The sequence below is a fragment of the Tinamus guttatus genome, unplaced genomic scaffold, assembly GCF_059628265.1.
Source record: "Tinamus guttatus ecotype Peru unplaced genomic scaffold, ASM5962826v1 Tinamus_guttatus_pri_ptg000215l, whole genome shotgun sequence".
Taxonomy (NCBI): domain Eukaryota; kingdom Metazoa; phylum Chordata; class Aves; order Tinamiformes; family Tinamidae; genus Tinamus; species Tinamus guttatus.
In genome coordinates this window covers 3,531,654-3,558,326 of record NW_028288749.1, presented here as the reverse complement: position 1 = coordinate 3,558,326, position 26,673 = coordinate 3,531,654, and the positions used below count along the sequence as shown (strand labels likewise).

Below are 26,673 nucleotides of genomic sequence, written 5' to 3'. Positions count from 1 at the left end.
GGGAACACAGGGTAGGCACCAAGCAAACCACCTCCATTCCCAGCATTCAAAACCATCACGCTTACATTTTCACAGCTTTATTCTGCATTAATAAACCCAACACCAAGAGGGAACTGCATAAATAATGCTTTTGCACCTTGCACGAAGAAGAAAATTCTCTTTCAGAACAGCATTTCTAGTTAAGCTCAAGTCATCTGTTCAATCAATTTACTTATTCCATATAAAGCACCATCAACAGGTCTATCACACAGCACCTCTCCCCTGCAACACCCTGCTCCAGCTGCTTCCTAAAAGAGTAATTCCTGACCCTTGATCACCCCAAAAAGGGTCATGAAACTCATTTTTCTCTCTGTGGCCTTCAGCAAATACTCTCCTTATAGAACACCAGCACTGCAGCCATGCTTGGAGCAAGTGCAGTTAACCACCTTGCAGCATAGCACACAGTCCCGGGCTGAGAGCAGCCTTGGCACCAGAACTACATTACATGCAATTTTTGGAGGCCGGGAAGACTCAGCATCTCTCTCCATGCCTATGAATCACATGCAAAACACCACTCCTGCGGGACACAAGCTAAATTACGCTTGCTCTCTGCTGAAGTTATTGAAAACCATGGAAAGGTCATTGTTTCATATGCCTGTCTGAAAGCAGTCATGGCAGAACACGGTCAACACACTGAGCTTCAGAACATGTAAAATGGGATTCCTGGGGCTTTATAGGTACTGCATCCTAACTCATCAACAAATCTAAGTGTCTTTTTCTTGGGGTAGATAAGTAGGTAATTCCTTTTTTTTCTCCTTCAGATTAGCAGAATTCAGAAAGGTGGAGACCTAAACTAGGATATAACTGAGAGAAGTCCTGACTACGCACCCCTACCCCCAGTCACAGTCAAAGCTGCACTTCAGAGTGTTTAAGAGTTTTTCTCTCTCAGCCTTAGAGAGTGCAACAAAATATGACTCTCAGATGTGCTCTCAAAACATTAAAGAGGAATAAATCAGTACAACAGCAGTACAACAAGAACATAGCCTATTTTCCTAAAAGTGAATGTTACATTTAACACATATATTGGGCATATCAGCAAAGATGCCAGATGCCAAGATCCAGGGATGAAATGCTTCTGGACCAAGGAAGAAACAGGGCAGAGAGCCCTTGCTGCTCCAGACAACGTTCCTTCCTCGGCAGCTGCTTTAGCTACAACTTCTTCCCTCTCTTCACGCCTCCTTTCTCAGGCTTGGAAACCACTGGAAGAGACCACTGGAAGCAGCCAGGCGTGCAGCAGCTCCCAGTGTTGCAGAGGGTGCGGTAGGAGGAACATAGAGCTTCTGATGGGCCTCCTGGTCAGCCAGTCTACTGGCAGTGCCAAGGACGACTGCATCCGTCTCAGGGAGCTCTTTGTTCTTCACTTTATCTGCATGAGGAAGAAAACAAGCAAGATGGTATCTACAGGGCAGCTCCAATAGTGTTAGTTTAGACCAAATAAATAAATCGCTTTTGCCTGGACCTTTCCAAGCGGTGTATGAGGACTAACCTACCCAGCCAACGCTGGCACAGGGTAATCCAGGAGCCTCTCTCGCTCACCTCCTAATGCTCACTCCCATTTCCTCAAAAAAGGTAAAGTGGGTGTGAGATAGGTCACTCTATCCTGAGGACTGAGCCTCCCTTTCAGAGACAGAAGACCACTCTGTTCCAAGGCACTAACATCGGCACTACTATGGGCAAGTCACTTAATATGGCTTGTAAACTGGGCAATTTTCCCAATATCTTGTAAATTCATTCATGATTTAGACAATGGAAAGATAAAGACTCACTCGGGTGGTCTTATTAGGTTAAAAACCAAAGAAATAGAGACAAAAGAAAAAACTTTTCTTGCTCAGAGATTCTCAGAGTGAAGTGAACACATGCTAAGAGGGAGAGACAGACACCTGCATGAGAAATAGCAGCAGGAAAATAGCAGAAAGTCTGGAAAAGGCTGAAAAAAAATCAGAGAGAAATAACTCCCTATTCATTGTCCCTGTTAGACATTTAGAAATCCATTTTGCTGCATCTCCACCCCACAGAAACCCCAACTTTTCCATCTGTTCTAGCAAAGCAGCCAACACTGACTGCCAGACCACTAACACAAGAGCAGACTGCCCAGCTTTCCTCCGTGTTCAACTCTACTAACAAATCTATCCATACTCTTACACTGGTCCAAGATAAATGGTGTTGCCAGAAGCAAAACAGAGGCAGGTACAGCTTCAAAAAGTCGGGCCTTGTTAGAACATCTTTCTGTCTGATCAGGGTCTTCTTGGCTTGTTTCTGCTGGCTGGCTGGCGTATATGAGGGAGATGTAAAAGTCTTCCAGTGACTTGGATAAGACAGCAGACTTGGAGGACTCTCCAAGAGAATGTGGTGTCTGCAAATGTATATAAAAAACACTCAGAAGACGTGTGATTAGTGCATACTCAGTTCATTAGCTGCTCTGATCTTTGTTATCTTTCAGAGTCCAAGCAAGACCGGAATGTCAGTAACTGTATTTTTTTTTTTTTTTTTTAAATACCAGCTACTCACAACCTTGCCAAAGGGCAGCTCTTGCTGCAGAGCAAGCTGAAAGGCTGACAGGTTATTACAAGGTGCCATCTCTTAGCAAAGCACTAGCAGCTGGCTCGTCTCTCAGCAGCCCCACACAGAGCGAGCAACGGCAGCGACGGAGGGAGTTTCTGCAGGTCTGAGGAAGTCCCTCTACGCTTTTGATTAAGAAAACAAATTAAACTTCAGTTTCAGAGATGAGCACCCATGTCTAGGCCATGCATGTATTTATTAATTCAGCATGGAGGGGAGAAACAGGGAAATGACAACAGGTCACCAGCTGTGCAATTCACTTGGTCCAACCACAGCTGGCCAAAAACTCTGTGGCTGCTTCTAGGCTTTTTCTGTTGCCAAGGGAGAGAGAAACCTCCCATTTTTAGGAGAGGGGGAATCGCTGTCCGCATGCACCCCTCTCACTGCTGAGCGGTGAGAGTGCTCAGAGCACTAACGAGCCCAGAATAAAACACTTCAGTTTTTTCAGAAGTCAATTCAAGTAATTTAACCTGGGCACAGCACTAGGACCATGAGGAGCTCCTGAAGCAGGGACGAGATGGCTGGGCAGAACTTCGGTGCTGACAAGACACCAAGACAGAATAATTTGAGTGACTGAGGTGTCACAGTCCAATTAACTGGCTGCTCACCTTGACACCACCAGCCTACAGAAACCCTCTGCCTAACACACAGTAAAAGAGAAAAAGAGTGTTAGGACAAGAGCAAACAGAGCTGACAGACAATAAGTCTCCTCTCTTGCCACCCATGCTGTCCTACCTGGGGGACAGTTTCGTCCCTGACCCTTGAGGGCAAAACAGGAACGGAGAGGAAGCAAGGGTGGGCAGTGAAAACCTCTGCGAGCATCGGAAAAAGCTGGGATGGAAATAATTCAAAAAAGACAGAGGCTGTTCAATTTAGAGAAGGAACAAATGAGAGAGGATACCCTAGAGAGTACTGCGAAGGGCAGGAAACATGTCAGGCAACATCTGCTCTTCATCCCAATGCATTTAGGGGGACACCAACACCTTCCTGTGACGCTGCTTGTAGATTCAGGTGCTACAAAGATCCACTCAGGCCAAAAGATGAGCAGGTAGCAGAGAAAGGAAACCCTCCTGTCTCAGTAGCTAGCTGGGTGGAGCACTTTCTCCCCAGTGGCCACAAGCAGGATTCCCCCACTCCTCTCACATACCACAGGGCTTTCCTTAACAGAAAGGCTTGTCACTTCTAAAGATGTTAGGAATTCCTGTGCTTCTAAACCCACAGGGCTTAACGCTTGCAGGGGAGTGTTTGAGGCACCCCTGGCAAGCTACCCATCTGCCTCCATCTCCTCTTCCTCGCTCCTCACACCTGCTGTCACGTAATTCCTCTTCTTTCAGATCACTCTTCTTAGCCTGCTTCCTCTCCACCCCCTCCAGGCAACATGCCCTAGACCCACCATTTTTTCTGGGTCTGCCCCAGCCTATTTCAAAGTCACCCTTCCCCTCATCCTTCTGGAAGTGCTTTGTCTCTACGAACGCAATGCAGGGACACGTAAGGAGCTCTAACCATCCACAGCTTTGCGCACACGCTCTGCACGTTGCTCTGCAACTCCCTGCCCTAGCCCCAGCAGTCCCGCGCTGCCGCGTTACAAGCAGCTGCCTCCAGTCCATTGCATGGAGGAAAAGAAGGGGGTGAGGGTCAGATTTGATGTAAGAAGTGCTGAAACCATCACTTGTTTCTGCAATACCTTGTGGAGTAGCGGTGGTGGAACATACACCAGCATACTATCAACAGCACCAAAAAAATTCAGCTCAGTGGTTGTTTCATCCCCCTTTTTGAGAGGTTCGTCCCCCTTTTTGAGTAAAACAGAGGTCTCAACAGCATTAGCCAAGAAAAAAATGTCCTTACCTTAACCATTGCCATAAACTCTGGGGTGTTTTCATTTGTATGCTCCTTTGCAAATTCAGGTTCTTTATCTGTTGTTTTCGGGACATCTACCTGATCCAGAAGAGGCCACGTGTCATCCCACACCTCTCTGTCAACTGAAAAGTGCCATTCCTAAGGAGATTCACAAAGCAAGAAAAGGCTCAGCTGATGAGGGTAGAAGTGGAAGGCACTGTAGCCAATCTACTAGAGCACAGATTATAGAGCAGTGAGACCTCACCCAGACAGATTAACTGACAGGAGAGAGGAATTCCCTCTTCTCCTAAGAAACATTGTAACATATCTTTTTGGAGAAGCTCTGGCAATCTGGAGAAGACAAAAAGCAGAAGGAATCAAAATAATCTCAACGAGAAACTAGCTGTCACTAACTTCTTACCTCCACAGTAAAACTTATATCTAGTGAATAAAATTTCATTTTCCAAATGTTGAATTTCACTGTTATTGCAGCCTTCAGAAAAAAAAGGCTGCAAGACTTCACCATGTGGAAGCACCCCCATCTAGCAGAATGCCCAACCATCCTATAGTTAAGGAGAGTGGGCAAAAAAGGTAACAAGTTGTTAACCCTGATGAGGGAAATTAAATTTGGCAACACAGAGTTTCCCCACTGCTTAAGAACAGTTACCAGGACATGCTAGTTCAGCAATAGCAAGTGTCACATTAGACACATTTCAGTTCAAACCATTTGGAATCAGACTTCCCAGACCTTTCCATTAAATCAAAGTACGAAGTCAAGAGAAGCTCAAGCAAACGATGTTTAAAACTCCAGGATAATTTCTCCAAGGGCATTACTCAAACCTAACCTGTTGCAGTGGCTCTTGCTGCTTCTCTCTTTTTCCTTCATCACTGACGGACTGGATGGAAAATGCCTCAGCATCCAACCCCGTGGTGCCACCACTGACACGGGTGTCCTTCTCAACAGTTTGCAGAGGGAGCTTGTTCTTGTCCCAGAAATCCGAGGCCATGTAGACCGGCTCTAGGTATGGCATCCCTAGAGAAAGGCTTGCCTCATCCTGGAAAGTTTGCCCAAGGAAAAAGAAACTTAGTAAATCTCTGGAGTAAAGGACAAGTTCAGAGCCATTTAACTGAAGGGCAGACTAGAAGTCTACCTACCACACCTGGATTTCCACGCTCTAAATAAGTTTCCTCTCCTCTGTGCCACAAAAGTGGCTCTGCCAGTTTGCTAGAGTTAGTCACAAAGATAAACCACTGCAGATCCATGCTCAGAACCGCTGCAACTTTGCCTCCAGGTAAGAAATTCCAGCTTAGATATAAAACGTTTGACTCGGACATCTCATGAAGGTTGCTTCTTTTTGCCAATAAGCTAAGCTTCATTTCTTAGATTTTATAACCTCCTGGTCCTCACTTTCATTTACCAGTATTTATGGTACTCTGGTATATTTTTAATACCAAATTAATCAACGAACACCCATTAAATACTCACTGTAGTCAGCAAAGCAATTAGCTGCAACAGCCTAGGTACTGAAATATAATTTGGGACACTTGAAAGCATTGAATCACATTCCACTTCAAATATTACATCCACAGGTTCCAGGAAGATGGGCATCTCATTTTTAAGGCAATATATACATATATTAATGTGAAAAGTCCCTTCCTACAAAAAAATAGTTTTAAGACACAAGGTGTATTATTCTCTTCTTTTTACAGTTGAGTAACCAAGGCTTAGGAAAATTAAATGATCCCTCTAAGGTCATCTGAATCACCTATCAGAAGGCCAAGAATCAAACCAAGATTTGTAAAGTCTTGGTCACACACTTAAGTGCAAGATTACACATCAATTTCTTCCCAATACAAAAACTAAGATGTTGATTCAAGACCTTCAGTTCAGGTGATATGTTAATCTTCAGGAGGACGGGGCCATTAATACCCAAGATAAACAGCTTATGTTTGATTCTCTATCACAAAAATTCAGACTGCTAAAACAAAACCTAGACAAAATGAGATCTTGAAGAATTCCTAACATCCCACTAGCTTTTGTGCTAACTTCAGTTTTATGCTCTGAAAAAAGACAAGGGGAAACACTCCTGCAAGAGACACTGCTGTACACTTCAACAACTGATACCTTCCTGAAAGGTGCTTGGGCCTCTGTTTTAATGAGTGCCATGAAAACGCTACAAGTAGTACAGGAAAGCAGAGAACACACTGGTGAAGAATTATTGCTGGTGTTTCTAATGGCAGCACATTAGGTTGGACTCAAGACCTGTGTTTTACTCCCAGCTTAACTGTGCTCATCAGCAAGATCCCTAATGCAAAAAATATCCAAAGCTCTGTTTTATTTCTGATGCTGGAATGGCACCCTTAATTATTATGCTGCCTTTGCCAAATGGGAATGTAGGGAAGATGCACCACTTTCCAGCTACAGAAGGTGCAAAAGGGAAATGTGTTAAGTCAAGGTGATCACAAGAATCAGGCACTGCTCTGGGTTCCTAAGAGAGTCCATTCTCCCTGAAAAATGAAAGTGCATATGAGAGCTGTCAAGATATGCTGACAGATTGAGGCCAGAGGAATTCAGTGAGCTGACAGAGGGTAAAAGGATCTGAGGTCAAGCATCTGGAGAGGTATCCATGTTCCTCCTGTAATCATTTTTATATTACAGTCCTGCTTGTCATTGTTAAAAATAATAACAGTAAAATAAATAAATAAATAAACACCCTCCACTGCAAGGAACTAGAATAACATGTATGACACCAAACTTGGTGCTGATTTCACTGGACCACAGCTACAGCACAGCCAAATGCCCACCTGGTCACACAGTTCACCCTCATCGAGTCTTGAACTTGCTATTCCCTTCTTTGCACCTAGAGGTTCCTGCTGCAAGGGAAGGTCAGGCTCCACCACATCAGCATTCTCCTGCTTTGCACCGGGCTGGACGTACAAGGCCAATGGATTTAGTTCCTGGAACCCCTAGTAACGAATAAAATAAATCAACAAGAAAAATAAATAAATAATCACAGAACAGTTAAATCAATAAGACATTTTAAAATAACCATAAAAGGAAAAAAATTAGCAATTTTCTAAGCATTTTAAGCAGCAGCATACCACCCTCAAGGTAGCTCCAAATTCTCACTGAAATTGTATTACTGCAAAGATCAATTTGCTTCCCTTCAACAACGAAATTATTCAGGGACATCTGCCCTATGAGGAGAGGCTGAGGGAGCTGGGCCTGTTCAGCCTGGAGAAGAGAAGGCTGAGAGGGGACCTGGGCAGTATCTATAAGGACCTCAAGGGAGGCAGTGAGGAGGATGGGGCTGGTCTCTTTTCAGTGGTGGCCACTGACAGAACTAGATGTAATGGCCACAAACTGAAGCACCAAAAGTTCCACAGGAACTTAAGGAAATATTTCTTGACAGTGAGGGTGACAGAGCACTGGAACAGGCTGCCCAGAGAGGTTGTGGAGTCTCCTACTCTGGAGATCTTCAAAACCCGCTTGGACCCAGTCCTGTGCCACGTGCTCTAGGTGACCCTGCGTGTGCAGGGGGGTTGGACTAGATGACCTCTAGAGGTCCCTTCCAACCTTGAGCATTCAATGATTCTATTCTATGATTCAGCAATGTACCCCTCCCTACAAAACTGGATATTCCCACACAAAGCACAATCAGAGGATATAATCCTGCTAAAACACTCATTTTGCAAAATGCTGATTAAAACAGAGACAAGCACTCTGGGCTGTAAAGCCTGTGTTTCTGACGAGTTATAAAACCATGGCAGTTATCTTTCTCATAGTTCTCATTATCCATACAGTTCTTACTCAAACTGAGCTGAGACATTCAAATAAAGTCAGAGATGGACCAGAGTCATTAAGCAACTAAGATGTTTGGACGAATCAGGAGCCTCAAATTAAAACAGGCAAAACTAGCTGACATTGGCAATGGGTGGACAAGAATCTAACACGTCTCTTAACATCTCAGTTTGGCCTGATGCTCACAACATCTGCGGCTATTCTATAGTTCTGCATTATTTATAAATGACATAAAGAGATTCCAGATGAATCTGCAAACTCATCAACTTAAAAGAGTTTTCCAACTCTAATTATAATTCGTTAAGACACTATGGGATGCAGACACAAGATGCTCAGTTACAGGTTCCCAGTTTTGCTCATCGCAGAGCTGCTTGCTTCAAAGAAAAGAGTGGCCCCTTACAGATACCCAAGTCACCCTTTTGCTGCCTCTCCTGACCTGGGAAGGGATGTTTTCTCTGCAGATCTCTGCATGTCCTTCACTCTTCAAGACACTGTGGAAGTAGATATCTCCCTCAGAGGATGTGTCACACAGGAAGAGATGCAAAATGTCATCCACATATTCATCCACGATTCCCACAAGCAGCTTCGAGCCACACAGCCTCCGGAATTGGAGGGTTGCTGCATCAGTCCACGTACCCTCCAGGAAACACAAGGGTGAGAAGTTACTCTGAACAAGCCAGCAACAATTGCCCGAAACCTTCCCCTGTGTGCACTTGTCAAAAAGGCAATTAGGCTAAGTCAGGCTTAGGGCAGTAACAGAAGAGTCGGACAAGTTTCCCAACACTGACCAAAAAGTTTGCAATGCAACTTATCACCGGGGATTCCTTTCATTACCTATTTCCGAACGTGGCACAATGGCACTTGCTCTCTAAAATACTGGGCTTTAAAGAGTCACAGTTTGGGGAATCACGTGATTACAAAACTTGCAAAGTCTCACAAGCTTTTAAAGATGCTGCTAAGCCTCAGAGCAAAGAAAAATGGGAATTGTTAATCCCCTAAAAACATCGGAAAGAACTGAGAAGGACTTCAGTTATTACTTGTAGCAAGTCTGCTTGCATGCTTGCCTTTCAAGTCTGTGTTCTCAGGCTTTTTGAACAAAAGATTTCTCAGCACAGGCCAAGCTCTGTAACTCTTTAGCTACACTGACTGCACCAGAGTAAATCTAAAAGTAACTGACTTGAAGCACAGTCATAGAGGAAACGTTAAAACCAGAGGAACGCGTGCTGGAGCTACCAAAGCTTCAGAAGGACCATGGGGAGCTACTGGGAAAGAAACAACTCATTTCCTTAACGATAGCCATTTGTTTCTAAAGCCAGGTAAGCAAGAATACTCTGAACCTAATGAAGATAACAAGCAATCAGCTTTCCACAGTGTAAGAGACAGATACACTCAGTCACATTCTGCTAAACATGGGAGGGATTCTGCTACAAATGAGTGACACCGACACTGATCTAAATGCTTGCCAGTATCAAGACAGAAAGCCAAATACCACTTGGCAGTTCCACAAATGCCAGTAAACAAAAGCAAACCTGAACACCAACCTCCACAGGTTTCACCCATGCCAAGGAACACGGGATTGCCTGAGCAGGGAGCTTCAAGTAGCACCACCTAAAATGGGAAACAAAGGCATCACTATCACTGCAAACCACCAAGTGAGAACAGCTGCAAGAGCTTCAACTTCCTCCTCTTCTGGGTTTTAAAATCCAACAGCTACCTTTGCTCTTAAGGGGATTTTGCACTTATGAATAAAATTGATAAACTGCTTTGGAACACACTTTATATGCAGAGATACAAAGGGCACGGCAGAAGAAAACAGCTGTATCCAGTCCCTTATGCTTTCCTTTACCCAAAGCCTAATCTCTTATGATGACCAAGTTATAGACTGAGAGAAACGACTGTTGAGCCAAGGAAAGCCAACAGCCATGCACGAAGAGAGGCAAAAGAGAGCAAAAACACTGGGCCGCAAAGCAGAACGTTGCTGCAAATGCTCAGACTGACACCCAGTCACAAGGATGTTTACACAGGGTCACGAAACCCATGAAGAAAGATCAGACACGTGCCCCAAAATGACTGAAAGTAACAAGAGGCAAAGCCGAGGAATAAAGGCAGAAATGCAGAAAGATTTAGCCCAAGGTCACCCCTGTGTTACTTACTTGAGGAATCTCAGGCAAGACCTTGGAACAGTGCCCAGGTTTCCAAAATCCGCATAGAAAACCTCCACGTCATGCTCACTGAGCACACGGTGGATGATAACCCGGTACCACCATTTGTCCTCGGATATCATGACACAGCAAAGCTGCCCAGGCTGCACCGAGGACTCGGGCATGACGTAACGATCAGAAATCATTTTATTTGAGTAACAGCGTCTGCAAAACACCACAGGGAAGGCCTGAGCTTGGTAGGAGGCAGGAAAAGGGCAGCAAGAAACACGCAGGATTTCCAGAAACACCCTGATTGCTTAAAGGACCCATTACATGAATTTTCAGGCATTCAGCCTTAAAAAAAGTCAATGCAAGTGGTCGGAAAGTCCATGCAGGGAAACATACGGGAGACAAAACTCTGGTGAATATATACCGAAATGACAAAGAAATGCAAGTCTAAACATTAACATTTGAATGTTCCTCTTGGGGGTCAACGGTAAGGGAATTAACAAGACAAGAACAGCTGTTAAAACAGTCATTCAGGTCCAGAGATCAGGACCAGATTACTTTTCAGTCTCTGCCATTTGTTTTTCAATTCCTTCTGCAAAACAAAACATGAATGCCCTGGAACCACTCTCTTGGATGCTTCACGAGTTTCTTAACTCATATTAAGATGAGTTACATCCACAGTACTTGTCTGCAGAGTCTGCAACCACGCTTAATGTGCCCTATGAGCATCAAACATCTGCTTTAGCACAGAATTTAGAAGCAATTGTAGCACTGTTGCGGTGGAATCGAATCCCAAACATATGACGGCACCTGCCAGGGTCACCGACACGGTTCTGCGGCCAAATACAGGCGTGACAAAGGAATGCTTTGCTAGTTAAATGGAATAAGAAAGCGTTCTGCACGGATGTAGGAGTACACTGCACACATCTCTGTCAAGTTATCAAGACAGCAGTGACCATAACTCATGGTTAGGTGCCCCGTCCTCTCAGCACATGCACACACGGGACAGGCAGCAGCACCAAACCCACACAGAGTGTTCGCACCTCATCTCAATCATCAGATCTTGCAGCTTATCAGATGTCTCCCTGCTGCAGACCTGGATGTAGAACTGGCTAGGAGAGATGATGAACTCCACAAAGACTCCCACCAAGCAGCTTCTCTCCAGCGGTGGCAAGCGACAAAGGCTCTCACTTTGAACAGCATCTGGGGGGATTTCTGAAGTTGTCACCTCCACGGCTAGCAGGGAACACTCCAAAGCTCGGGGCTAGAAAGGGATAAGAGAAAAGTGGCACTCGGATGTTTTGCCAGGCGCGTGAGTGGTCTGTTAAGGTAAAAATATTAGTTCTCCCTTTCCAGGGTCTTGTGAGGTACTGAGTATCTCAGAATTTCACCAAAATGTGCAAAAAACCTTGTGTTATATAAACCTTTGCAATGTGCAATTTAAAACCTTCCTTGTGATAAGAGTGTTCATTTTCACCTACTCTTTCTTCCCCTTTCCCTCCCTCCAGGAAAAGAGTGTGGTGGAATAAAAACACCTTGCTCATAACCCCTGCAGGGAATAAAGGAGAAGGAATCAAAATCATGCTCCAAATTTAGACACAATATGTTTTGAGTTGAACTGCTATTGTTCAAAAAAATTTCTATTTCTGTTGCATTTTACTCAAAAGATGCTATTTATAAGATCTGTGACCATGAAAGTATGTATGATTGCAACTGCAAAACACTATTTGAAAGTGATTCAAAAGCAACAAAAACATCTTGTTTTCACACTCAGCAAATGGCTATCATTAGAGATATTTTCTAGGACCAAAACCAAACAAGATCTGCAAATCCTGTTCTCACCCTGCACAAAGCTGCCCATACAAGCCAGCTAGCACAGTTTACATTTTTTTTGTGCTGTTCTTTAACTGTTTTATATTGAAAAGGTTAAACTAGTGTAGAGGAGAACCTTGGTAGTACCTTAGCTACTTTCACTGCCTCAAGAGCTTACTTTCGTGCCAGTGAACAGCACTCCTCCAAAGATCAGAAGTCAAAATGATTTAATTTTTGCCCAGAGCGAACATACTACAAGTTACCGTTGCATTATACATTAAAGAATGTATGCAAAATCTGCCTTCCAGCACACATACCACTAAACTTCAGCTGCAAATAAGGCTCCTCACAGTGGCGGCTATTTCACACAGTGTTTCAAGCAGATAACAGTCTCTCCTTCTCCAAGCCTGAGCAACGACTAAAGCCCCTGAGTATTTTTCATGTGTGTGTGCGCAAAATATTTTGAGTAACACTGAATTAAAAAAAAATAATAAGTTCATGTTTTGCATTACAAAAAAAACTGAGGGAATTCTTGCCTGGGAAACAGCAAGATTTTTTTTCATGGATTTCTTCCAAGTCCCTTTCTCTGGGTCCTTTGAGCATCTTTGACTCAGCCTTTTCCCCTCAGTTGTCCATTCCAACGCTTCCATCATTTGCCTCTTGCGATGGGATACTTGAATACCTTTTAACAGCATAGGGAACTCCTCCTTCCCTTTTCCTCACGGCCATCCAATCAATGTCTACATTATATAGCCTAACTGGCACACTCCAGCAAGCTTTACTCCCTTTAGGGCCTTTTTTAAAAAAAGGCAAACTTTACAGATTATTTTTCACGAGAAATATTAGTTGCACAAGCATCTTTTGAAACTTACCTTACTAGGAGCTTCGAACAGTTTCTTTTTGTAATACCTAAGAAAAAACTTACTTGAGGTTGGGGTTACCAGCACCATGCATCCCCTTTTCTGTCCTTCCCATATGCTCATTTTGTCCAATATAGGGGAATTCCTTGGAGACTTCACCGTATCAAACCAGAACTTCTGAGGCAGCCTGCATGAATCCCTGAAGGGTATGTTTATGTAACCCCTAACGCCAGGCTTCCAAGATCATTAGCAAACAAAACAGAAAAGTCAGGGAGAACGTCTGGAATCTTTTCCTTACCTACGCGTTCCAGACCAAAGATGCACATTTTTGGGTGGAAAACACTCAACAGCCAACACTGTTTTGTTTGCAACTTAATTATCAGCTGCTGCTTTGCAAACTCACTGGTGACTTTGTGACCACGTTGAACTTGTTGCTGTGCTTCGGGTCCACATCCTCAGGCTTTCCGGGAAAGGAGTCCTGGGAGACGTCGTCAGCAGGAGGGGGCAGTGACCAACACCAGGAGCCCTCACATGGTGACCGCTCATCTGGTGGAACTAAGAGCACTACGTCAAAATCTGATGCTCCCGCTCGCCCCAGATCTGCTCCCTTCTACATCTGAAAACCAGCAGCAGCAAAGCGTGTTTGTGTGTGAGAAGCAGAGCTAACACAAATGAGGACAAATCCAGCAGAGAAAACATTTACGCTGATGTACTTAATCCAAACCTTTAACCAAGAGCACAGTGGTGATTTTGAGGGAGTGTCAGAGCACAGTGTACTCAGCAAGTTATTCTACCCTTACACACATTTCTTTCAAGAGGATGGCCTAAGTAAAGAAGACAGTTAAAGCTCTTCCAGACACTTACAAAGCACTGAGAAAAAGAATCAATTTGTCTTCACACACCGAAAGCAGAAGCGGCAACACATTCAATTCTTATCCAGTTCAACAGACTGGCTAAAACTCCAGTCTTCAAAATCAAACCAATGGGAACGTTTCTCAAGGCTCAAAAAAATGCCTGCACATATGCAGAATCCAGAAAATAAACACAAAGCAAATTCCCATCTTGTGGGAGAATGCAGTAGCTATTGCTGAAAACCCCCATGCCACAGTTCGAACAGACAGCATAGCCAAGGCATTCACTGAAAAAATCATTACTTCCACTTTGTAAAAAGCAAGCAAATATTTCTCTGAAAATAATCTCGGGCACCAAAAGGCAGACCAACACACCATGGTAGTCATGACTAAGAAGATATAAGCCATGGTTGCTTGCTTTAATCAGACCTGATTACAACTGACCCTCAAGACTATTTTGATGTAGCTTGAGGAAGCTAGTTACCACTTTTCATTAGAAAATAAACATGTTAATATTCTTCAGGTTTCAGGCACTATTCAGCTTAACTCAAACTGGTGCACTAGCTCTTTTGGTATCTGCTCCTCTTTCAGAGAGAGCAACTCAAAACCCCCTGTAGATCTCTGTTCTTGATTTCTCATCCCCAAAGCAGCACCATGGTGATCCTTGCACAGTAATGTAACGTAAGCAGCCATCTTACCCTCTGTGAAGCACCTGGATTTGAGGTCAAACACCAGCCAGTCTTGCTCATCTTCCCTGCGCTCAACATGGAGGACATCATGGAGGCTGCACACAAACTCCAACATATCCACAAAGCCAAGCTTCCCCACAGAGAGATTCTCTTTAAAATGTGCCTAGTGCCAGAAAACAATCAAACAAGATGCTTTTTACAATGCCCGGAACCGAATTCCACACACTGAGAAGGATTAAGGTTCGCAACAAACAATAGGTTGTCATATCTCTAACTATTGATTGATTTGGGATTATGAGGAGCACTAGCATTGGGGAAGCCTCCAAGAAGGCCAAAAAGAAGAAATGTTGTTTTTGAGCTTTCAGAGGATACTCAAAATGTTAAGGAGAAAACGCTGAGTCCCACAAACATCTTCTAAGCATCTCCCAGCCAGGATCAAAAAATGTATGCCCGTTTCTCTTCCCTCTTCAAGGAATGTCCCAGTCTAAAGAACCACGGTGACAGAGAGACTTCACTGAGTAACTATCACTTGGTTAGATGGCCATTGGGATGGATTTTTAAGATTGGATTACCAAAGTAGCAATAAAAGAAAGCTCCTCCTCTCAACTTTGACTCAATCATCTACTTCTAATTTTAGTGAAAAGAAATATTAATACCAGCCGTAAGACTTACCTCAAACTCACGATGTAGCTTGGAAACAAGTAAACCATCAGGATACTTGGCTACCACCTACACAGGAAAGGAGACACCACTGGCAGCCAGCTGCAGGCTCGGATACACGTGCACACACACGACCACTAGACTATACACATACTTAATATTTGTAAAAGCTGGACATCACAACTGGACGCATGCTTATTTGTCATGTCACTCAATGTCAACCCCATCTCTGCTGCAGAGCTTTAATAACTACCAAGAGCATTAGACTAGAATGGAGACAAGTCCATGCAGACAAGGACACACGTCCACACCCAGGGAAACAACAGTGAGCAGCAGAGAGAAGCATGTGCTCAACTAACAATACTTACAGTTCGAATTTTTTCCTTGAGGGCCAAGCTTACTGTCTCTCCAGCTCCTTTTTTATACAGCATTATCTTAAAGTCTTTCTCCAACTATAAAGAAAAGAAAACAAAACCAACCAACCAACACAATAGAAAAAAAACAGAATCACACCAAGGCAAGAGAGTGGAAGGAATTCTAAGACTCACAAAAATTCCTGTTAATCAGATAAATCAGTTGTGAAAGAAGCAACACAAACACATTCATTAACAAAGGAAACATGCACGAACAGCAGAAGTTACCCAAGGTTAAGATGATCTACAGAACAGAGAAAAGAAAAAGACTGAGGTTTTGACACCATACAGAGCATGACAGCAGGCTGGTATGAACCTCGACACTGCCAGACTCATCTAAAACAAGTACTAACATTTCTGGAAGAGGTAGTGCATCCAAAACACAATGCATCTCCAAAGAAGTGAAAGCAGTAAGAGTCTTTCCCCCAGGATTCTAACATGAAAGAGCTACAGATCCTCCATTCAGCCACTTACTTGTTTCAGTTTATCACCACAATCCACTGCTTGTGATTCCTCTGGTTCTGACTTCTTTTCTGTAGCCTGATGGAAGCTTTCTGTGCCACAGCTGAGTTCTGGAGGAGGTATCTCAACTGCAGGAGCTGCAGAAAAGGCAGTAACTTGGGTTGATACTCTTTTGCAAACTGATGCAGTGCTACTTATCAATCAGAAAGAGAAAAATATCTAAAAATTAAATATGAAGGCATCAGTGCCCTTTTCCTGATCTCTTGCAGCACTCATAGCTATTACATGCATCAGCATTCACTAGAGACATATCCCATCCTGTATTAACTCAAAACAAAAACTTGCTCCTGAAAACATGCCAATTGAATTGACAAACTGATGCTGAAAGGAAATTTCCCCAGAAAAGTCAGGAATTCGACAGGCACTGCATGGGATTTTCTGCTCTCCCTCATATTTATCACAGGAACACTGAGGATACCTGCAGCCTCTTCTGTTTTTCTTTGTAGAACATGATAGTTGTGACTTTTGGTCATAGACTACTACGCTTTCTGCCTCAGAAGTAGCATTTGATAGATTCTAGTGACCTGTAGAACAGGCACTCAGGAAATCCTAGTTTTGTTCCCTACTGCCTTGAATGACTAAGAATTCCAGTCCCACACAGGTGTTCAGAAAGCTCATGTTCTGACTAGGCTAAACAACCTCTCTTTCACCTGCTATCTAAAATGGGGGGAAATCTTGCAGTTAAACTCTCTGCTATCAAGATGACGCCCCTGCAATAGGCTGCACATGCAGCTGATCCTGCAGTATCCCACAGCTCCGCTGTGCCAAGTCTTAAGAGGAAACAGGACTATCACAGCAGGTGAAAACATAACAATATGCACCTGAAACAGGGCTGACTGGCCATGCATAGCACTTAAGAGAACCATGGATTTCCAGTCAACCTGGAAATCTGCACGTTCCTCACCCTGCAGTGCCTTTTCCTGCTGCTCTTCAGTTGAGGAGTTCTTCTTCAGGGTCAGCAAAGAACCTGCTCTTGACTGTTCGATTGCAATTATATCAGACACACTCCTGAGCACTTCAAGCATGGAAAAAAACCCATACTGCATGTATTTGAATGCCCGGCCAAAGCGCCTGGAGAAGGCCTTATTGAAGTCTGAGAGCAGAACCGGGGAGGAACTCAGCAGGTCCTTCAGCTCGCTCTTCACCGCTGCTGGCAGGACAGGAGGAGTCCTGCCCCGCCGAGGGAGCCTCTGCTGATTCCTGGAGCAATGGAAACCATTGGCCCTTGGTGCAGCACTCCGGGCCTTCACACTCGTCCTTTGTTTGGATATCAGCTTGGCAATATCTTTGGTGGTCTCATCTGCAACAGCTAGACAGAAAGCAAACCGTTAGAACCACTGAAACAGTAAATCACTAGAAATTCTACACAGTCAACTCTTCATTCTTTTCATCTGATCCGGATCGGATTTAACAGGCAACATCCAGTTTCCATCCTCATTGTTACAAACCCAGATCCAAGTAGGAACGCTGGATAAGCACTCCATCCAGGATCACAAGGGGCAACCAGCAGGTTTTGCTGGGAAAGCCCTAAATGGCTCCTTGCCCTCCTCAGACAGAATCATGCTAAAGCTTCACTATAACTTAATAGGACCAGGCTGTTCCTGGACTCAGAGTCCTTTTCAAAACACCCTTAAAGAAAAAAAGAATTAAATAAAAAAGCTACTCTAGAGAATAGAACCAGCTGGCAAGGTCTCTCCCGAGAGCAGCCCAAGTCTCTCTCATGCTTTCAAGCAACTTCTCACTTTACAGGAGACCTCTATGAAAACATCATTTCATCCTCTCCAAGCAAGTCTTTGCACCCACAACTCTTTCCCAAAGACAAAGAAACCAAGAGAGATTCTTTGACAGAGGCCGAGGGGGCAGGAAGGGAAACATTTATAGATTCTTTGAGAGGCCTCGTTCCCGATTTTGGCTTCTGCTGTGCTCTGAGCCTTAGCAACGTTAATGGCAGCTAAACCCAGAATGCAAAATGGAGAGAAATAACTAGAAATCTTTTTTTTTTTTTTCAGGGAAGAAAAATCACCAAAGGTAAGATGTGACACACAAAGCTTTAAGAATATTTAAAAAAAAAAAAAAAAAGTATCAGACAGACATGACCTGTAGCTCCCCTTTCTGGAGCCTTACTTCATGCCAACAATGGAGTCCAAACACCTCCCTGGAGAAACCAGCCCTCACCTTTGAGGATAAAGGTGTCTTTGCCATGGGGGCACACTGTGACCACCTCAGGCATAGCTGCCACCAGCTCCATGGTGGACAGGAACCCCAACTCGCCCAGGGGCAGTGGCTTGCCGATCATGGCCCGGTACTCCTGCTCCAGCTGCACCGGGCTGAGTCCCTCCTTGGCGGCCATCAGCAGCGACCTCACCTCCTTTTTCAGCACGTCCATGAGCTGCGCCTGCCTCGACATGTCCGCGCTGAGGGGTGAAGAGAAGCGAGCGGGGGATGCGCGGGCGGCCAGGGGCACTCCCGCCTTCCCTCGCCTGCGCCGCGGGAGCCGCCAGCCCCGCCACGGCACCCCACGTCCCCCGGGCTGTGCTCGCCCGTCCCTGCACGGATCCCCGCACGCCAAAACCGCTGCCTGGCGCCCCCCACACAGACCCCACCACGGAGCCACCGCTTCCCACCCCAGGCCCCGTAACCGCTCCCTGGTTATGGGGTTACCCGGCCACTGCCCCCACAGCGGCCCTCGCCCAGCCGCAGAGGCTCCCGCGCCGCCTCGTGGCCGCGCCTGCGCGCTCCGCCTCGCCGAGGCGCCAGGGCGGGGCGGCCGCTGCGCGCTCGTTCGTGTCGAAAACGCCGTGTTCCTGCTTCAAATCCCTTATTCCTGCTTAACCCCCACCCCCCGCACGCTCTGCTGTGCGTCAGAACCCGGTGGAACATGACGGGCACGCTGCCAATTCCCTCAGTGAGCCCCGATTCCTGGTGCCTAAGGTCCCAATAAAGCAGGAATGCAAGAGAAAACAAGGAGAAAACAAGGCTGATGCCTCCTGCTGCTCCGCACATGGGTGCTCCCACGCTCGATCCCATCCTGCTCCATGATGTATGCCGTGACCTGTCCTCCCCCAGGCAGGTCATTGCCACCCTTTGAGTCCCTCCAAGTCAGCTGCCTGGCCGTTACCTACAAGTTGCTTTTCAGCAGCTTTGGAGAAAACACCTCCTAAGACTGTCCCCCCCTTCCCCCCCCCCGCCGCGGCTGCCTCAGTGCTTTTGGCTGTGTTTTTTTTTTTTTTTTCTTTTTTTTTCCACAAAGCCAGGTAGATAGATGAAGAACATCCATGCAGATGCACCCAGCCTCCCTTCCCCTGCCGCTGGCTGTGTGCGAGCTGAGCGGAGAAGCTGGGGAGCAGCTTGCTCACGTCACCAGCCACTACATCTGAGTAGCCAGTGGTAAATTTGGAATGGGCCTCCCACATCCGTCACCTCCTGCCCTGCCCAGTTTTCCTGCCCGCAGCAATAAATTCAAGCACAAATTCATCCCTCTGCCAGAAGACCTGTGTGCTCCTCAGCTCGGAGAGCCACGTGAGGATGGATAAGAGATCTCGGAGCTCCTCCAGGGTGTCCCGCAGGAGGAGCAGGGAGCCCCCAGCTCTGCTGAGCAAACGGGAGAAGAGGGAGAGCAGCAAGGGAAAGGGAGATGTAAAGCAGGAGAAGGCAAAGGAGACCCAGAGCAGCGTGGGGACGGATGGCAGGGTGCACACATCCACTGTGGTGGATGTGGATGGAGTGATACCTGATGAAGAAATGGAGGCGATGGCATTGCTGGACAGTGAGCAGCAAGAGGAAGGTAATGGTTCAAGGAAGGGAGGGGGCAAAAGCAATGGGCTTTTGAACTGCTTTCCACATGGTGAGTACCTTTGCACCCATCCTGGACTGACAGGTTTTTCTTGGAAGACCCCAACCCTCCCCGTTGATCAGCAATCAGCAGGGGCAGGACAGTGCTCTGCAGCGAAGAGGCAAGCTTAAAAAAAGACATTCTGCAGCTCCGTCTGTTCTGCTCTCATGTCCTTCTGCTTGCCCTTCCATAGGTGGTAGGAACCTCCTGGGATCCCAACCCAGGCAGCTGGCTGCCCCTTCTAAGCCTTTTGATACTACTTAGCAGCCTCAGGACTTCAAATTAAAGCCTCTGGTAAAGGAGTTATACATAGAAGCATGGGGACCCAAGCTCCATTTTTGCCAGTAGAGACAAAATATATCAGGCTGCCCTGGCACTGCCTAGACATGTGGAGCAGAGGTTGTTCTTTAACATAGGTCCAGTGAGAGCCAGTGGTTCAGCCAGGGCCAGAGAAAGGGCAGTACAGAGATCGAGATATGCAGGCAAGTCTCAGCATGTCACCATTCCTTAACACGGTCATGTTTCTCGCTAGGTGTAAAGTCTGCGGGTCTGGGTGTCTGTGAATGGCTTCTGACCATCTTGTCTTTCCTGTTCATCGTGATGACATTCCCCATTTCTGTGTGGTTCTGCATGAAGGTGAGAATAGCCACGGGACCTCTCTCTGTCTGGCATTTAGTGTCTGAAGCAGATGTAACCCACTGATTCAGTGGGTTCAGTATTCAGCGGACACCATGATAAAACTTAGTTGGTCTCTTGTTTGCACTTCATCAATTCATTGTTAATTTTATCTTGTCCTTTTTTTCTACATATTGCCGCAGCAGGAGGGCTGGACAGGGATTCCACCATTTCCTGTGCAGTACTTCTACTGCCACGTTAGCAGAAGGGGCTTCAGTTCCTCCTTTTTAAAATAATGATGGGTGTGACATTTCTGTTCACTTCTAAACATAACCTTCAGTCTTTCTAGTGAGGACATGGCTGCACTACAGCAACAGAACAAATAGATTTAGCCATTTTGTAAGCCACTTTTAGGTTTTTTAAAAAAGAGAGATCTGTAAATGTAGGAAATTTGGTCTAAGACAATATTGATTTGCCAGTTCACAGGTTATTTTTCCTCTACCAAATAGTCTCCAGAAGTTTATAGCATGGCTCAGAGAAGGCACATTTCAGTTCCCATTTCTCAGGACGTTCAACATTCTCATTCTCCAAGAAACTGTCTCTGCTGTGCAGGGCTTTCCCAGAGCAGAGGTTCCCCAGCACACAGCAACTTGGGCTGGAGCCCTTTCCTCTGGTTCTAGCCTTAACTTCCAGCCTCACGTTTCTCTTTCCCTCCACAGGTAGTGCGGGAGTACGAGCGAGCCATCGTTTTCCGGCTTGGGCATCTCCTTCCTGGCAGAGCCAGAGGGCCTGGTAGGTTGTTCCCTCAGCTCCCTCTCTCCACATTCCTTTTCACCTTTTTACCTCTCCAACAGGCCCAGCCAGACAGGAGATGATGAGGCCATCAGTTTCTAATGTGCTTTCCCATACTGACATAGTCTCAGATTTTGCGCCCATGCACTGCTATTCCTTTATAATTCTTCCTGTCAACCCCTCTCCTGGTCCCCCAGAGCAGGAAAGGGAATTTCTGTGGTCCTGATGATCACCAGCTGTCTGTCTCTCTCCACCTCACAGGCCTTTTCTTCTTCCTTCCCTGTCTGGACACATATCACAAGGTGGACCTCCGCCTCAAAACCCTGGAGATCCCTTTCCACCAGGTATGGCTCCCCAGCCCGTACGTTCACTCTTGGGACTTTTGAGCATTTCACTTCCCTGTGACTGGTCCTGGTAGGCTCGAGGTCAGTCCTGATGCTAAGAAAGCAGCATGTAATTAACACATTCTTGTTCCAGGTCACAAAGCATCAATGCATTGGCCATAAGATAGTGTGCAGCACTGCCAGTTCTTGGGGCCTCACTGCAAACCAGGCCTTTCTCGCAAAGCCCCAACTCCAGGTCCCTGTGAACGTAGGAGAAGTCCCTGTCTCCCTCATTTTACATTTCTACCTTCGTGGTAGAAAAGATTGAAGGGAGAAAATAAAAACCCTCATGGTTACCCTAATGCCTCAGAAAATGGAAGGCCAAAATATACCAAACACTGTTTCTCTGTAGTGTGAAAGCACAGGTTTTAGTCCTGCTCAAGTTGAAATGCTTTGATAATACCATCCAGCCAAAGGGAGGTGGTTGGGCTGCAGGCAGAGTACCAGCTTTTTACCCACCGCACTGAAGAGGGGCAGGAACAGATTGTAAGGTCTTACGAGGATGTCCCTCCATGGGGGAGCTACTGAATCTTCCCTGCTAATCCAGGAATCTGTGGCTTCCCTAGTCACAGTTACACAGGACAAGGTCAGTCAGTGCCAGAGCTGAGAACCAGCTCCCCGAAGGGCTAGGAACACAAGGACTTAACCATTCAGCCAGTCTTCCTCAGTCTTGGAATCACCTGCTGCTTTGGTGACCTTAGAGTTGTCAGAACCAGCTCCATGTCCCTACTGCCTTCTGCCTAGGTGGTGACCAAAGACATGGTTACTTTGGAGATAGATGCTGTGTGCTACTACCGGCTGGAGAACGCCTCTCTCCTCCTCACCACCTTGAGCAGCATCTCCACGGCCATCCAGCTGCTGGTGCAGACCACCACGAAGCGCCTCCTTGCCCATCGAGCCTTCTCCGAACTCCTGCTGGACAGGAAGAGCATCGGCCAGGAGATAAAGGTGCTTCCTCCCAGGGAGAGCATGGGCAGAGCAAGGGGGGAATTGAGGCTCCAGAGAGGGGCTGGAAGTGGTTAGACCCCCAGATCACATATGTTGGTTTGTACAGGCGCAATGACATGCGGCCCTTCACAGAAAATGGGACATGTATTTTAAACTCTTTAGGGGAAGAATCTACAGTGTGGCCATCCAAGGCAATGGGCACGGTATGATGTGAAGGGAAGGAACACCTTAAACTGGCTGAATGAGTGCCCTGCAGTAGCTCCTCTTCAGTGCTTAGCCCAAAGAAAAGATTCTCAGAGGGATTTTATTCTGCAGCCTGGCCAAGTTGCCATTAGTCCTGTGTATAAGGGAGCTGCAGCAGTATTTCTGTGGTGCCACAACACCTACGCATACAAGGCTGGTCATGAATTCACTTTCCAAGGGAAGTGAATTGGTTCAACACTCAAACCAGTATGGACAGGTTATATTTTGTAAAACTTTTGTAAAACACAAATCAAAAGTGAAATGAAAGAAACCATTTCAGTTCTGAGAGGCCTCATACAATAGCACACACAAACTAACAAAGCTGCCCTAAAGCCCTGCTGTTAACTGCCTTTAATTAATGTCCCTGCACACTCTGCTTCCTCATGAGGGGGCTGGGCAAAGGCTGATGTTCTCCCTATGCAAAATATCCTCTTCTTTGCAGGTGGCCTTGGATGCCGTCACAGGCTGCTGGGGGATCAAGGTGGAAAGAACAGAAATGTAAGTAGGAAGTGCCAATAGAGGCGGCCTCCCTGGCTCTTTGCAAGTGCCTACCCTGCTGTGGTCACTGCCACCTGCTTCCTTTTCTGCTTTTCCTCTGACCTTATCCCGACCAGCTTTTCTCTGCCCCTTTCAGCCTTTGCTTAGGGTAAAACATTCACATGCAAATACAGCCCTTGCTCCTGTACGGGCAGCAAGGGCAGGATCCTCCGCGGGGATCTCATTGCCATTTTGCTCCTGTTCCTGGCAGAGTTGCAGCCACTTGTGGTAGCCCTGGAGTCACACAGACACTAACCCCTCTGTTTCCTGGTCTGGATCCAAGGCCCTGGGGTCTTGGCCCCGGCTGGGAAGGGCTTGTGACTCAGAAGCCCACGGAGAAGGGCCCATCGCACAGAGGGCTGTGCAAGAGGGAGATGAGTGAATCTGGGTCTAAGCAATGAATAATGAACAGAAGGAAATTCCTGTGGTGGTGTCTTGAGCGTGGCCTCTGATGTCTCATAAGAGAAGAGCATAGGCCTCAAGCCTCAAAGACACAAATAGGAGACCTGCCCTTGCTGTCAGGCAATCACAAACACCTGGTTTCATTAGAAAAGCACACAAAAAGAATGTGAGTAGCAGAAGGCTGAAGCAAGAAAAGAAGCACCCATGGAGTTCAGAACAAAGGACATCAGCTACCAGCTTTACAGAGCCTGACTGATGAGCCAGCTCCAAGCAGGCTGGCTGCACGGTCAGAGCACCTGGCCTGTACTGCCTGGGGAGCACCCTTAATTCTTGTCTCTTTCTCACACAGCAACAATGTGCAGCTGCCTGCTGAGGTCTGTCAGTCGCTGGCTGTGGAAGCAGAGGCTCAGAGACGGGCCAAAGTGCAGGTATGCTAGCGCTGAACACCTCCCATCTCCTTGCAAAGCAGCCCTCTTTCCTCTCCTGCCTCCAGCAGAGGTACCCAGAATATGTCAAATTAGGGCTCTGGGCAAAACTGTGTCCTTTCACTCCTGCCGAAGAGCTGTAAGGGGAGTTGCAACAGGAGGCTGATCCACCCAGTGGAGTCTGCCTGGAAAGCCCAGATCTGGCATCTGGCCCAGGAGTAGAACAGAAAGACACAGAAATCTGGGGTTATCTCCAGCTCACAGAGCTTGTGGAAATCTCTGTTCTCCCCAAAGCTTTGCTCTCCCCCAGGGCCATAGCCAGGACTCTCCCCACTGCCACACTCCCCCCTCACCTTGTTGATGCTAACCTCATCACTTGCACTGAACTTCTCAACAGCCTGGATAAAATCCATATCCAGCATCCCCTACTGCCAGCCAGCCTGGAGGGGGCTGCGTTTCCTGAGCTTTTGCAGCCTGAGTCTGTCCAACTGTCAGCCCAACGGATGGGCCTAATAGGCAGCTCAGGCACTGTGACTTCAGTAAAAATGAGCTGCATGCGAGTTCCTGAATTTTCAGGGCATCAGCATATTTCACATATGCTGTGATCTTCAGAGAGCAGGAATGTTGCATTTGCACTGGCCTCTTCTCAGCAGTGAACAGTCCATGTTTCCATACCCTCAGCCTCCCTGACAGCCTCTGTGTTCCCCTCTTGGTAGGTGATTGCTGCCGAGGGGGAAAAGGCTGCTTCCGAGTCCTTGCGAATGGCAGCTGAGATCCTATCCAGCGCCCCTGCTGCTGCTCAGCTCCGGTACCTTCATGCACTGCATTCTCTTGCTGCAGAGAAACCCACTGCCTTCATCTTGCCCTTGCCTTTGGATACCACAAACATGGTCTCTCCGGGCACCTGCAGTCCCCTAGGAGCAAACAGCCTCCTCCCAGACAACGGAAACCTCCTGGAAAGCCTGAAAGACAAGAAGGACTCGCCCATGCTGTGAGAGGGTCCGTGGAGGTTGTCAGGGTGGAGACTTGCCCAGCGAGGAGCAAGGCCGCTCTGCAGCCCAGCACGGCATGCAGGACAGAGGCAGGAGCAAAGGTAGCCTCTAACATAAAGTGGGTTGTACGTGCAATAAGTTTCTGCGTGTTTTGGAAAGGAAAAAACCCGGAGCACAGGAGCAGAGGGCAGGAGCAGGGGGCAAGGGAAGAGGGGAGCCTTCCTTCCTCCTGGCCAGACATACCTAAGCCCGGCTTCTGATCCGTCTTTCCTCATCAACCCCCTACAGAGTAGCCTCTGTATTTTTAAAAGTTCTGAATCCCTAAACTTCCCTCCCAACATGAGCTGCAGGGAATTGAGGTGCAGAAAGGCCTGGCACTAGGATCAAGAAGGCAGGCAGAGGCTTCTCCTGCATCGAGGGACATCTTATCAGAGGCTTTGGTTTCCTGTGGCTGTCTTTGTGCTCGGACTCTTGGGCTTTTTCTCCTGCACCCCCGGGCTCCCAGCAGCTGTTTTCTAAAGACAGCAGGTCTCGGAGCAGGGTGGTGGGACGATGCCCAGGAATGGCTGTGCTCCTCGGGTAGGAACGTGCCCCTCTTTACAGCCCATCTCCATGTGTAGTGCCCTGGGAAAAACACGGCAGCCTGGGGGCGCAGAGGGGACCCTTTTCCCTCAGGGTGAATGCCTGGGGAGGGGGAGGAGAGACAGGACAGGCTGCAGGTGGCTCAGCCTGGTTCCTTTGAGTGCCCCTGCTTGCACGGGGGCCTTTGAGGCAGCCTCCAAGAGGCTGCAGTCCAGTTGCCACACGACGTGCAGATTCACGCACGCGCTCCCACTCACACGCGCTCCCGTGCACTCACGCACTGCCTCACACACTCGCGTTCACACTCACACACATTCACAGGGCGCTCAGGCCCTGGGAGCGACCAGGCGGACGAGAGGAAGGCGGCCGCGCCTCAGGGCTGGCGCCGCCGCTGGGCGGCGATCCAGAACAGCGGCTGCGCCGGGGCTGCTGGCAGGAGGCAGCAGCTCCCGCCGTGCCGGCGGGCAGAGCCCAGCTCCACGCGGGGAAGGCCGATACCTGCTCTGCTCCTGCCCGTGGGCCTCACCTGCGGCACCTCCGCGCGCCTCGAAACCCTTCCCACGGGGAGGGTTCTGCTGCGGGGCCTGCGGAGGCCGAGCTAGGGAGCACCTGGGGTCTCCAACTGCCCACACAGTGGTTTTCCACTATGCCAATCCTGGCTAGTCTCTCACTCTTGTAGTTACGCTGTTTTTTAGCCCCCTCTTTGGCTGCTAATAACTCACCCCTGCA

At 47.2% G+C, this 26,673-nt stretch overlaps 2 protein-coding genes across 3 annotated transcripts; one reads left to right on the top strand and one right to left on the bottom strand.

Moving 5' to 3' along the window:
• Positions 1-956: 956 nt before the first annotated feature.
• On the bottom strand, positions 957-18,619 carry TDRD5 (tudor domain containing 5). Its single transcript, XM_088524874.1, has 16 exons — positions 18,369-18,619; positions 17,098-17,502; positions 16,146-16,270; positions 15,627-15,710; positions 15,271-15,327; positions 14,608-14,761; positions 13,462-13,613; positions 11,430-11,650; positions 10,390-10,602; positions 9,778-9,844; positions 8,673-8,873; positions 7,240-7,401; positions 5,280-5,489; positions 4,444-4,593; positions 2,176-2,392; positions 957-1,405 (listed from the first exon to the last, which is right to left on the bottom strand). Exons 1-16 carry the CDS (start codon positions 18,598-18,600, stop codon positions 1,209-1,211), a joined length of 2,847 nt encoding a protein of 948 aa, XP_088381000.1. The 5' UTR covers positions 18,601-18,619; the 3' UTR covers positions 957-1,208.
• A 1,075-nt stretch (positions 18,620-19,694) lies between these two features.
• Positions 19,695-25,385, top strand: NPHS2 (NPHS2 stomatin family member, podocin). Of its 2 annotated transcripts, none has more exons than XM_010215961.2 (8): positions 19,695-19,977; positions 20,558-20,661; positions 21,360-21,432; positions 21,694-21,776; positions 22,560-22,763; positions 23,449-23,504; positions 24,295-24,373; positions 25,087-25,385. In XM_010215961.2, exons 1-8 carry the CDS (start codon positions 19,719-19,721, stop codon positions 25,363-25,365), a joined length of 1,137 nt encoding a protein of 378 aa, XP_010214263.2. In that variant the 5' UTR covers positions 19,695-19,718; the 3' UTR covers positions 25,366-25,385. The 2 variants fall into 2 exon arrangements, with proteins under 2 accessions (XP_010214263.2, XP_088381025.1); XM_088524899.1 differs by having other exon boundaries at positions 19,701-19,977; positions 25,211-25,385.
• Positions 25,386-26,673: the final 1,288 nt, after the last annotated feature.

Excerpts from the sequence above, each read along its gene's own strand:
- TDRD5 (XM_088524874.1), bottom strand. The coding sequence starts at position 18,600 with ATGTCGAGGCAGGCGCAGCTCATGGACGTGCTGAAAAAGGAGGTGAGG. Across the intron at positions 10,603-11,429 it reads GATCTGATGATTGAGATGAG|ACGCTGTTACTCAAATAAAA; the intron begins GTGCGAACACTC and ends GGTGTTTTGCAG. Across the intron at positions 5,490-7,239 it reads AGGGTGAACTGTGTGACCAG|GATGAGGCAAGCCTTTCTCT; the intron begins GTGGGCATTTGG and ends CAAACTTTCCAG.
- NPHS2 (XM_010215961.2), top strand. The coding sequence starts at position 19,719 with ATGGATAAGAGATCTCGGAGCTCCTCCAGGGTGTCCCGCAGGAGGAGC. Across the intron at positions 19,978-20,557 it reads CAGTGAGCAGCAAGAGGAAG|GTGTAAAGTCTGCGGGTCTG; the intron begins GTAATGGTTCAA and ends GTTTCTCGCTAG. Across the intron at positions 20,662-21,359 it reads CTGTGTGGTTCTGCATGAAG|GTAGTGCGGGAGTACGAGCG; the intron begins GTGAGAATAGCC and ends TTCCCTCCACAG.